This window comes from Pygoscelis adeliae, unplaced genomic scaffold (assembly GCF_000699105.1).
Source record: "Pygoscelis adeliae isolate BGI_AS28 unplaced genomic scaffold, ASM69910v1 Scaffold449, whole genome shotgun sequence".
NCBI lineage: Eukaryota > Metazoa > Chordata > Aves > Sphenisciformes > Spheniscidae > Pygoscelis > Pygoscelis adeliae.
The window spans coordinates 264,037-277,180 of record NW_008825574.1 but is presented as its reverse complement, the minus strand read 5'-3'; the positions used below and the strand labels follow the sequence as shown (position 1 = coordinate 277,180).

The 13,144-nt window shown below is 39.9% G+C and overlaps 1 protein-coding gene across 5 annotated transcripts in view; it reads left to right on the top strand.

The window, feature by feature from the left end:
* Positions 1–220: 220 nt before the first annotated feature.
* ST3GAL3 (ST3 beta-galactoside alpha-2,3-sialyltransferase 3) overlaps positions 221–13,144 on the top strand; it is a 189,739-nt gene continuing 176,815 nt past the window's right edge. For 4 of the 5 annotated variants that reach the window (XM_009332535.1, XM_009332536.1, XM_009332534.1 and 1 more), the window contains exons 1-2: positions 250–304; positions 431–575. In XM_009332535.1, the coding sequence (XP_009330810.1) occupies positions 461–575 (115 nt within the window). In that variant the 5' untranslated portion in view covers positions 250–304; positions 431–460. Of the gene's footprint in view, positions 305–430; positions 576–13,144 lie in introns of all 5 variants that reach the window. The other variant, XM_009332533.1, reaches the window with a different exon arrangement.

Sequence of the window (13,144 nt, the reverse complement as noted above, 5' to 3'; positions counted from 1 at the left end):
CCGCTGTCCGTGGGACGCCCCCGGGGAGCCCCTGGGCGCTGTGGGTTTGCTTTCCGGCGCGTCCGGGCTTTCCCGTGCTTGGGAGGACCGCGGTGCTCGCCAGGCCTCCCTCGGCTTGCGGCGGTTCTGGGAGTGATTATCTGAAGCGGGCTGGGGCGTAAGTGCAAACACGGAGTTGGGCTGCTGCCCTGTCATAGCGTTGCAGTGCCCTCCTGCCTCTCCGGAACGGCATTTACCCTTGTGACTGCAAAGGCAGCTGCTTAGGGTGGTAGTTCTTATTTCACTCATGTGGTTTGGGTAACTGGTGTGTTTTACCTTGTGGAGAGCACAGTTTTGGATCTGTGTGTTATTGTGGGTATGGGATTGCATGTTTTGGAAGGATGACTGTCGGAGAAGGTGGCTCCAACCTCAATCTGTTTTTCTTTCTCAGGTCATGTAGAAGAGCAGATTTAATGTGAAGATGGGACTGTTGGTGTTTATGCGTAACCTGCTGCTAGCTCTTTGCCTCTTTCTGGTACTGGGATTTCTGTACTATTCTGCTTGGAAGTTGCACCTTCTCAGATGGGAGGATTCAAGTAAGTATGACCACCGTGTAACTGTTATTTGGCTCCCTAAAATGTCTGTTAAATAGTTGCAATAGTACTGAGGTGGTTCTGATTTAGTAGTATTAGAGGGATGTGATTAAGCCCAATCAAATGCTGGAGCTTTTAGTATACTTAAGGGGTTGAATTTGTGATTACCTAATGCTCTTTATGGCTTTACTTTTATTACTGGGTACAAAAGCAGGTTCACACTCTATAAACCTAGTATGAGAGACTTAAGGTCTTAGAATATTCTGTGTTAGTTTATGATTCCTAATTGTCAAAATACAGAGTTTGTGTGCTGAGGCTTTTGTTCCCTGGATCTTTCCGTATATTTTAAAATATCTAAGACAAGGGGTTTTTTTTCTCTCTTGTTGATTTTGATTTCTTTCTATAATCATATATGCTGGTAATCTCATCATCTTACTTTGTCCTTCAGAAATCCTCATCTTCCGTTTATCTTCCATGTTATTATCTGCCAACTATCTGTCACCTAAAATGATGTCTCTCAACCTTTTTAAGTTGAAAGAGACATCTGACCTCATTGAATACAATCTGAGGATTGTACTGTGTGGTAATGCCATAGGAGGTTTTAGTTGCAGTGAGATACAAATTAGGCTGAGGTTTGTTTGCCCAGTTACTGCTCTTATTTTTGCTTCTGTTGATTGCTTTCTTGCTTGCATGTGAGAATTGCTTATTGAAAATATAAAAACAAGAAAACAATTCCCTCCTCTCCCCCTCCCGCCCAAAACACAAGCCAGCCTTCTTTGCAGCTGTTCCACGGGCTGTTTCACATGTCTCACAGCCGACCGTTGCTCCCTGGATCAGCAGCTGAGAAACACTGATCCAGAAGGATTGTTTTTCTGTCCGACCAAAGTCATTGGTCAAATTCCATCTTCACTGTACTGCGTTTCTGTGCATGCTGCTGGAGGTTTCTACTGCAATGCTTATTAAACTTAGTATTTTTCTACCTCTACATGCTCCGTATCTGTTGTTACACGCTCTAAGAAGTTTTGCGTGATGACAGATGATGACTTGGATATAATATTTGCACTGATGCAGTGATTTTGACAGGAAGACTGCTAAGGTATCTTGTACTAGAACAGGTATTGGAAGACTGAATTTGTAAAAGGAGATGCACAGTGTCTTTCTGAGCAGGGATTGTTTCTTCAGGTTTGTGCCTCAGAGAGGGAGTCAAAAATCTTGATTGTGACCTTCTGAAAACTAGCACTTTTGTCAATGAGGTATAGAAAATACTTCCTGCATGAAAATAAGTACAGAATGTAGTTAAAAGAATAGTTTTGCCGTATCTGCTACTACATGATGATCTGTTACGAAATTATACCACCTGCCATCCTTTACTTCCTCCATACCACCAGAAATTGTGTTGGGACTTTCCAAGGCCTGCAAAAAAACCCTTCAGGCCAGAACTTGTACGTGAACTCTGTTAAACGTGGAAGAGAAGCTTTGTCTTTATGTGCCGTATACGAAGGTGCTGGGTGGGTTCTAAATTTCTTCAGGTTTCGCCTCTTTCGATTTTGTGCCTTAGTTTTGTGTGCCATTTGTTATTTTACGCCATGTCAGTCCGTGGGGAGTTTTGTGGTAACTGTGCCTTGCGATGCAGTGTTACAAATCTGCATGCAAACATTGTGGATTTCTATAAATGGAACGCTTTCACCTGGAAAGATGACTTTAAGTTGCAACCTAGTTAGAGTAATTTCTGTTGAGAGTACTGGCTGCTTTTGGGTACCCAGGACGTTCTGATTAGGAGCACTGTGAGGTGCTGTCACAGACTTTTTGTTAGGTCTGTGTCTCCTTTTTTCTAATCTTGTGTGTAAAATGTGTTCTCCGTTTATTCTTGGAAGTTGCAGTGCTTGCATTAAGCTTCTTCAACATGTACAAAGCAATGATCCTAGTTTGAAGATTTAGCTTACTGATCTTAATCAGTTGTCACAATTGATGTAGGCTGTACCATTGTTCCTTTTCTTCTAGACACTTTTATGGATTGTGTCTTAAACACCAGATGAAGCTCCGTGAAATATAGTGTAAACAGCAGTCTAGTGCAAGAGGGCAAAATTTTATGTGATTACTTTTTGAAAACAGTTAAGGTGGTCCCAGTTTTCAGTTGATCTTCAGAGTTTTGTATGTATCAAAAAATGTTTTTTTTATCATGTAATTTTACACAGGAGGAACTTATGCAGATTTAAAATACAAATTTAAAAGCCCGTATTGGGAAACTTGATATGAAGAGTTAATGTTAAGCTTCTATAAATAAGCTTGTGGAAGTTAACAAATGACAGAATTAAAGTTGCTCATTTAACCATGATTAGGCTTCCTTGAGCATGTGTAATATGATACAGTGTATAATGGTGCAATTATACTTTCTATTTTCTGAAGGGGAGCCTTGCTTAGTTCAGTGCACGAGACAGGTGGTGCTTGATAGCTGTTTGTGGTTTTATTTCCTGAATTACAATTCAGTGTGTGACCTTGTAAATTTCCTTAAGATTGATATGGTAATGCTGATGTCCCCAAAGGCAAAACGAAGTTAGATGTGTTAGTTTTGGGGTGCTTGATAATCTAAGATTATTGATTTTATGTCTAAGTTATCTTCTTATTAAATTATTTTCTCTTTTCTTGTGACCAGTGTCTTTATTCTGTGTAATAGTGACTCCCTAGCTTCAGTAGTCACATTCATCTTTTCTCTGTTCTGTTCTTTGTGCTAGAGGAGGGATGAAACTAAGCTGATCCTGACATCCGACACCCTTGCAATCTCTTCAGAGACTGGTTTTAGTAAACTTGACACCTGTATTTAATATCGGACACAAACAAATTTCCCATAGAGTATGGTGAAAAGTGTTTGATCTGCTTACTTCCTGCTTGTGTGGTTTGTTCACTTCATGTTTTAGAAAATGCCTGTGTAAGTCGTTGTTGTGGATGAATTTGAATGGTAACTCTGTAAGGAATCTAGTCATGTTGAGACTTCAATGTTTGTGTATTTAGCTGCTAAAGTAAATGAATAGTTAAAGTAATTTGTTTATTTGTACTTCTGACATCTCCAAGAAAGGAGGCTAAACTTCTGAATAGACTGAAAGATGCACGTCAATGTTTCTTTTACCATCTCCATTTAACTTTAAATCTGTCCTCCTTGAGCGATGCCTTAGTGAGTTCTGAGAGATTGTTCTCCTTACCGTGTGACTCTACAGCTTGCCAAAATACAAAGGAGAATAGGAAAGAATTAATTCTCTAAGGCTTATCTTTCCTGTGACAAGAATAGATTGAATTTGGCTAATGTGAACTAATTAAGGTTGAATTAAGTTAAACTGCTTCTTCCATTCAAGACAAACCCCCAGTGACTGCTACCCCTGTCTCATCCTTTTAGTGAGTATCATGGCTGGCTACTCTTCCCCCCCCCCTTGTTTCATGTCGGTGGCAATACATTGTTAGTGCTCAGAGCAGTAGCAAAGTGCAAAAAAAGGGGGGTGTGAAACTGTGTGAATGCAGGAGGGTCTTTGAGTTCTGGTGATTGTTGGGAGTATATGAGCAGTGTTTAGGACAGAGGTAACCTTTCCTTTTTCTGTTTTCTTTCCTGATTTCTGTAATGCAGCTTCAGTCTCTGACAATAGTGGTAAGAGATGTACACCGTCCTTGCACGTTCTTCCCAGACGGGCAATAATGACAGATGCCGCAGCCCTCTGATTAAGAGTGTTGAGTTGCATGGAGGTGTGCTAAGCACGTAGAACTGATAATGTGATGTGGGAGACAAACAAGGAAATAAGTTTGGTATCAAGTTTAGCTGTCCTGTACGTTCTAGCAGGACCTTGCAGCAGCAGATAATCATAACTCTGTTCATTGTGTTTCTGGACACTGAGTTGTCAGGGAATTCTTACATAGTAATGGTAGTGATAGGAGCGGGTTTTGAAGGTCTGAGACATGCACTGCAGCCTCTTTCCTTACAACTCCCTGTCCTACCCTTCCACCTTCCCTGATGCATTTGGCTCTGAGGAGGAAGGAAGATGTTATCTGTGCGAGTGTGAAGAAGACAGCACAGGGAAACGTGCCCCGTTATCTTTGAAAAGTATGATGGGAGATGGAGTCTTGCTGACAGTGCCTCTTAGATTTGCTTTATCAGCTTGGAGGCATGCATTTTTACCCATAACTGAAGGACATATAGTCATGTTACAATTTAATACTGATGTTTGTTACTTAACCTGGTATGTGTATAGCTGATTTTGCAACTTAAAAATTAATGTGTTGTAAGGAAGGAATGATTCCATTAAAAAATGTCCTGGCTATGGAAATATCAGACTCATTCCCCAAGGCAGCTTTTTTTTTTTTTGCCTCTCAAAGTATTGAAATATACTTGGGACAAGGACAGAGTGATGCTATTTTCCTGTTCTCTATTGTATTTCTATCTACATTAGCATTGAATTAATTTAAAGAAATATATACTCTACTCTAGGTACTTTTGCCAAGACCTAAGTTAATACAATTTGTAGCTATAGATTTTGTGCTTGTCAGTTTGAATGTGGCTTTTGAAACATCTCCAGGTATCTTCTGTTAATGTCTTCATAAAGAAAACAAGTCACTACTCTCTCATCTGTTGCTCCGTGTTATTTTCAACTCTAATTCTGGAAAGGCAGCCAAAGAGATAAAGCTCTGGGAAGACATTTTCTGAAGGTATTTCAGGACCCTTATACTTTTTATTCTTTTTATTTTTTTTAAATGTCTGTTTCCATGGAAACTGAGGAGACATAAACAGGCAAAACTGACTCACTTCTGGTTGCAGGTTTTTAGCCTGCCTGCATTTCCATGGAAACCAGTCTTGCAGCAAAAAAGACCAAATTAATCAAAAGCAATCAAACCTTTATCTTTAATATAAATACTGATTTCTCTCTTTTGAAGTTAAATGGTATTTTTGTCAATTCTTGTATTAGGGACTGAAAATGAACTGAAGAAATGGATCTTTTAACAAGGGGTTGGAATGTGCATGCTCTTTGTCATGTGGCTAAAGCCTCACGGTATGTGTGATGGTATGTAGTGTGGGTACAACTGTTGTATCTTGAGTTACTGGCAGTGTCATTTGTTCTACATTAAGGGAGTGGATCTTGCATATACTGACATCTGACTTCTTTCCATTCTGTTGTTTAATGAAAAACAAATGAAAAAACAGTCGGTGTGTGAGCACCTAGGCAACGGAGACAAACTTGTCCCCTTTGTGGAGAGAGGCATGTAATAGTTTCGTGTTCAGACCCTCATCTCTGGGAGTTACTGTCCTACTTGCCTTTGTCAGAAGAAGGAAATGCAGGAGTGCTCCTATAAAAAACAACATCTCTGGACCAGCTCAACTTGGCATTGGGAGGATAAATCTCTGATGAAAGTGGTTTGAGCTAAGCTGGCTGAATTTATGGTTAGGTGGGTGAAGGAGTGTATCCTTTTTTACTGTAGAATTACAAGGCAATCATGCCCCTGTTGTGAGGGGTGGCACGCAAATGGTGATGGTAACCATTTAAGTTGCTCTGTGTCTGTCTATGGCCTTAGCCTTGGGGGGTGTGTGTGTGTGTTCTTTGCGGTAGACTTTATTGCTGTTGCTGCTGCTGCTCTCTGGGCTGAGAAGCCTGAGAGACTTTAACCTTGTGTGCGTTAGCTTCTTTAAAAAATTTTTGGACAGTATTACGCAGCAGTATAAGTTTCCTGAAACAGTTGCTTTTTTGCTTTGCAGGAAGAGACTGGGAATGGCATTGAGATGATTATTGTGAATTCATTAATATTTGAGTTACTAATAACTTCAAGGATTGTTTCATCTACTCAGCTGTTCTGTAGTCTGTGTTAGTGCTGTACTTATTGCACCAAAATTGAGAACAAATGTTTAGAAAGTTCTCATAACATGGATCCAGCTACAGATTCAAGGACTCTCTTTGCTACTTTTCAGATGCTTTAGGGATTTGAGGGTCACAATGATACTTTTTGAAATAACTGTTCCAAATAGGAAGTAATGTTATTGAGGCAGCAATGAATATTAGAAACAAAGATGTAAAAATACGAGCTAAAACAACAGTTGTCTGTTAAAGTAGCTTAACTTTTCTAAGAATTCTCCTTTTGGGCTGAACTGTTCCACTTGTGTTCAGCTTGAAACTGAAAACTTTAGTGTACTAACTATGGTGGATGATTCTCTTATCTGTGCAGAGCACAGAAAAATGGATTTAGTGCACAGAAATTGTTACTGCTGTTCAAGTTACTTTGTGCTCTGGGTTAACCTGCCAGAATAAGGAGCATGGCTAAATTTAAACTCCTGCAACTCAGGACATTCAGTTGTGGTAGTATCTTCCACAGCTGTAATTGTGCCAGCCACTTTTCCCTTGGCTGGAGACAGATGTGTACGTTCCTGATTCCTCTTGCTCTGGCTTTTTGATGCAACCACAGAGAACTGCCTGCCCTTTCCACCAGAGGCAACTGCCTGCCTGCCACCAGGACAGAAGAGACAGTCTAGTCAGCGAATATGAATCAGAACTTTTAAGGTCTATAAAAGAGTTAAAAACGAAATTAAAAAAAAAATCACGAGTGCCTCTCTGTCTTTTAGAAGGCAGTGCTTCACAAGGTAGGCCAAAGAAATAGGGGAATGAAATGCTTCATCTTTTTCTGACCTGTTACCGCATATTTAGTGAAATACCCAACGTTACTTTACAGCCTTGCTGTTCTAGGGACCCTGCTGTCTCTCCAGGAATTTCTAGTGCTGCTGTAATGTTAACAGTGCAGGACAAAACTCTGCTGGAGCAATGAGAAATGATGCATGACAGAGCTGTTGAGGGAGGGAGCAAGCATAATGTTGCTTCGTCCTTGGGATTTCTCCAGAGGAGGAAAACTCCCTGAACACTCTTCAGGCTTTAGGAACCTATAGAGGCAGGTTTGGTGAAGGGCATTAAGAGCATAGCACACTAAGCATTTTGTGGATCGAGGAGTGGCTATAATGCTGTATTTGTACTCATCTTTATTCTATCTTCATTTTAGCTTTTTCAGCCCTGGGTTACTGTTTTAGTTCTGAGCTAATGTTGACTTTTTAGCAAGATAGAAAAGCAAAGTGCAAGAATATTTCTCCATCCCCCTACACACAGCTGGGCCTTAGTTTTGCATCCTAAAATAGTAAGGTGCTCTTGCTTCTCTTGACAACAGCAGTCTTGTTGTTGTTTGAGTCCCTGTTCAAGCCTCTCTCCATTTGTGTGGCTAGCTGATAGGTGCAGTTGAGGAACTTGCCCAGTTTAAGAGAGAGTGTAGTTTTATTTGTTTCACTCAGTTGACCTTAACCTGACTTAGTGTTTCACTTGCTTCACTTGCTCAACTCTTGTGCATTTTCTCCCTGGCCCCCCCCAAGTTTGGGAAGGGTATGTTCCTGTGACTTTTGATAGGCCGACTGGGATAGTGTTCGTAAGGGGTAGCATTCAGTGTCTTACATGCAGCCGACGCTGCGTCCTCCGATACAGTTTTTCAGAGGTCAAAGTCAGCAGCTTTCCATATTCTGGAAGGTACAATGCAGTGAAAGCACTTTACCTCTCTTAGCAATTGCTCTGCAGCTGAGTGCTTTCAGAGGTGAAAGGACTTACTCATCTCAGCTGACTGTGAACCCCTTAGCAATGAGTTCAGCTGGAAACAATACCTCCCTGTGAGGACTGTCTCATCTGCATTAGTGAGTGGTTCTCTGCCTTCCCTCCATCTTGTCACTGTACATCCCCTTGGTGCACAAAGCATGCACCTCTGGCCAGTAGCCATTGCAGCAATGGCTATTGTGCCTTAAGATATTACCAGCCTTAATGGAAGCTCCACCCTATCACTCATTTGATAGAATAGATCACGCAGACTTTCTCCATTGGCTTTAATACAGGCAGGCTGGCTTTGGGCACCTTTCGTGCCCATTTCAGTTCTGCTTCACGTCAGTTCTGCTGACGTTGTTGGGGCAATAACTTCTGGCACAAAGGAGTTAATAGGTGATTTGTCTCGAGTTGGACAGCTGTTGCTGCTGTGATCTTCTGACCGTGGCCTTAGTACTGATTCTGACCATGTCTATCACACTTAGGGATGTTTTGCAGAGGAAATTTTTCCTAGTTTGTTATCTTCTGCCAACCTTTTTGGTGCTCTTGTCACTATAACATCTCATTTTTTCTCATTGCAGTCTGGCTTTACATCACAGTGTCAGGCTGAGGCAATAAAACAGCCAAGCCTGGGTATGACTTGCAAGGACAAGTACAATTGGGTCATGAGGTGTAGCTCTGTATGAATTATGTATCTCTTCTGCACTTCAGAAGAAATGTAATTGTGCATCCAGGCATCAAGCAAAAAGTAATTTGTACTGTGTATGCATATGCTGAATTGATGTTTGAACCCGAGATAGCTGATTTCAAGTGGTTACTCCTTCATGGCACCACATGATTATATTGCTCTTTCTTGAGGAAGTAATAGTGTGTGAGGGTAGTGCCAAAATTCTAGTCAGGTACAGAAACTACAGGATGTTTCTTAACCAGTTCTTGGTATTTTGAATAAACAAATGCCTAGACAATCCAAGATATATATATCTCTGAGGGTCAGAATTTAGCATTTCTTGCTCTGTTCCAAAAAAATCAGAATCTGTTAAAATTAGCTAATTCCATTTTTAAGAGCTTATAAACGTATATGTTGCTTGTCTTTTAACTTTTTTTCAGATGATGTTAGGATCTCCCCTACTTTAACTCAGTCCCTGTTACAGCATGTCATTTTTTTTGCAGCTGTGGATTTCAGTGTTAGGGACACTGATTAAATGTGAGGTTCATCTGAGCTGCAACAGTGCAGTAAGTATGCCCCTTAATAGCTCCTGGAACAAAAGGAGTTTACACAGTGTAACTACAGAAAAGTTTAACCTGTGTCTTTTCTAGCTACGGTGAGTGTGCATGTTCTGTTTGTTCAAAACATTATGCACAGATGCATGTATGCTTTAAAAGAAGTAGTGAAAATGGGATGGCACAGAAATCAATAGAAGTTGAGTTTTCCCAACAGGTAAGTAGCTGATGGCTTCGTACATATGAAGGCTTACTCTAAAGAAATGTGGACAAAGTTAATACTTTGTAAGTGCAATTGCATCTTCTAATCTTTGTCAGAAATTAATCAATCTCGGAATAGCTTTAATAATATGTAAGTATTGCTTTTCAGTTGTGATTGTGTCTAGAGACCCTAATCAAAAAAATGTGCTGAGACACATTTCTTGGGATGAAGGGTGATAACTTAAATAGACTTGATTCAGGAAGGCAGAGGAAACTGAAGCACAGGGAAGTGAAATTGTTCTGTGTCACACAGCAGCTCAAGGGCAGAGCTGTGAATAGAATAAAGGTCTCAAAGTTCTCGATCTAGCGTCCAGCTGGCCAAATGAGGCTTGCTGTCTTGTAGTTACGCGTTCTACATCTGTGTAGTTCAGGAGAGCAGTAATATGCTGAAGTTGCTTGCTTGGGGCAGAGATTGTCTGCTGATATTTGTAAAAACACAACAGTATTTCAAAGTACTGTATTGATAATAACAAAACTGGTGATGGTGTGCATGGGCAGTGCTGGTGGCTTGATGTAGGTACTGTAATTAGGGTATGATGTGGCTAGTGTAAGTTGCTGCTAGAAGCTGCCTAAGATGCAACTGTGGAAGTGCCTTAAGAATTAAGTGTACAACCTGAACAGTTGTGAATGCTGGTTTGGGGTTTTTCAACCTTCAGATTCACCACATCAAAGGCACCGTACTGCATGCTTGCCAGCTGCATTAATACCACAACTGCCTTTTTCTTTTTGAAGGTAGTGTATTTTTTTATAATGGAAAAGTTTGATTTTGCTGTCCATACTCAAACACAGAACTCTCTTTTCTTCTATTTAAACTTAAAAAAAAAAATTATGCTCAGGTGCAGACTAAGCTTCTAGAATTTCTGCTCAAAGGATGAAAAACTGAGCTTTTGAAAAGAGGGGAATAATGGAACAGTTCAGGCAGTTTTAACCATAGCAATCACTAATGCTCTAGGTATAATTAGAAATCTAATTACTATGAATTTAGTTGCTAAGACTTTTCTGCCTTTTGAGACTTGCCCTACACAATTCTATCAGTTTCCAAATAGAGCATAGGCGGTTCTCCATCATACTGCTAGGAAATTAGTAATGCTGCTTTTTTCTGCATAGCACTGTTGCTGTAACCTCTGTTTAGAAGTGCTTTATCTGAACATTGGAAAGGTTTTTATTATTTTAAAATATGATTCATTGTAACATTTATTTCTATATATTTGAGTTCAGAGCTTTTGTGTTTGGGTCCAGTACTTCATTAGAAGCAGAAGCCCGAGTTAATACAATGTAAAGACTGCAAACTGAATTCTAGTGAAAAAATGTGTTAATTCTGATTGAACTTTCTAAATGGGCTTCATATTTAAGGATACTTCAGATGTAGTTTGAATATTTCTAAACTTTTGAAATATAAGTTTGCACATTGAAAAATAGGCCTTAGTTGCATTACAAAAATATGAAAGCTTCAGTACTGTATAATAATATATTACTTCTGCTTGCTGCATATTTTGTTTCCCACAAAGTTAGTTTTAGAATTACAGCATATTGTATTATTTGAGAAATAATTTGTGTTTCTGTGAATAGAGACCGTGCCGTTTTATGAACGGACTGCCTTTAGGCTGGTGTTTCCTGACCTTTGAATGCTTTAAGTTTCTTGATGTAGTTACTAAAACTGTTCTTTTTTTAAGAAGAATTAAAAACAGCTCATAAACTAGGGTTAAGTACTCTTTATCATGTACTCTCCTATGCAAATGACACTTCCTGCTTCAAAGGATGGATGGATGAAGGACTAGAGAAATCTGCTGTTGTCTAGTGATTTGCTGCTTGTCTGATACAGCCTTGATGCAGATGCAGAATTTCTTCTTGTGATTAACTGTAAGTATGGCTTCAGAAAATGGCAATTGAGAAGTGAGAGGAATGATCAGGTGAAGAACAAAAAACTTGGGAAGTTCACTCATTTCTAGCAAACTTTGTAGCATAAAAAAGAACTAAGATAAGAAATTTTTCTGCAGACTTTAATGTAATTTCAGGAAGTTAGGGCTACTTTGATTTTATTTAAGACTTAACAGTGTAGCCAGAAGGTTTAAAAAGCCCCTCTTGGTTGTTGCGTATTAATTGCTGGTTTTGACATAATGCTGTGCTAGTATAAGTACACTTTGCTCAGCAGTCATGTGTTTGTGCCTTTGCAGGGATGGAATTACTCCATAAGTAGCTTTCCTTATCCTCGTCCCTGTTCACGGTGTTAACTAATCTTGTGATGGTTTCTTTCTTCAAGGACCTGTTTATAAAAATCTTTGAGATGGCTGTATGATTAATTTTGAGTTTTTCCATTGTTTGCCTGGAAGAGCTGGACAAAACCTGTAGGACAATTTACTCCGCAGCCAGCTTTGCTGCTTGTGTTGTGGACCAGCTGGATTTGAAGAGTTGTTCATGCTTGTGTGAAAGCGTTTAGTAGATGTGTGATATTTACTGTCAAATCTCTTCTCCCTGAGAGCTCTATATAATGTACCTGGAACTGTCTGCTACAGTATCCCTATTACCTCTTCCTGTGTGAGCAGTTCCTTTTTTTTTTTTCTTGTTTTGTGCTTGTCTGTTTCTATAAGCAACGATTTTTTTTTTTTTAGAAGGCACACTGTGTCTCATGCTTGAAGTGAAAGTTGCATGGTATATTGTGATTTTTTTTTTTTTTTCCTGAGGAATTAAGTTTGTTGCTTGCTTCTCTGATCTAATTTTTTTGGTTAAATGCTTTAATCTTTGTAAAGACTAAATAACGTGATAGGGTAGGTAATGTGAAATGAATTCTGGACTTGCTGTACTGGAAAAATTTCTGCTGAGCCCATGGCTAAGCAGCTTCTGCTCCTCTGGCTTGCATTCAGATATGCTGGAAAACTTGTTTGTATAGTGAATTGGAACAGGAAACTGATATAGTGTGAAAATAGAGGCCTTCTCGTCCCTCTCCCTCCAGCTCTTTAGGAAGTGTTATTTTTAATCCATACCAGGCAGGCTGACATGCTTAAACCAGTATTTTTGTTAAAATATTCTTGCAGCCACGCAGGTGAAGGGTCAAGCTTGAAAGGCTGTGGCTTGTTGAAGTGTGTGGTTATTGCAGGTACCACGTGAGGGCAGCAGACGTCTTCTGCTTCACCCCCCACCAGCATGCCCGTGCCACGTCAAAACCTATTGCAAGTTGAATAAATATTATTTTTAAAAAAACAACCCACAAACGAAACCCCCAAACAAACCAGAAAGCACAGTATTCTTCTTTCCTTTGCAGTTACAAAGTGGCAGCTGCCATTCCCTGGGTGAACTTTAGTAAATACTACATTAAAAAAACCCTTAGAATCGTGGAGTCGTTTAGGTTGGAAAAGGCCTTTGAGATCATCGAGTCCAACTGTAAACCTAACACTGCCAAGTCCACCACTAAACCATGTCCCTAAGCACCACGTCTACAGGCCTTTTAAAACCCTCCAGGGATGGTGACTCAACCGCTTCCCTGGGCAGCCTGTTCCAGTGCTT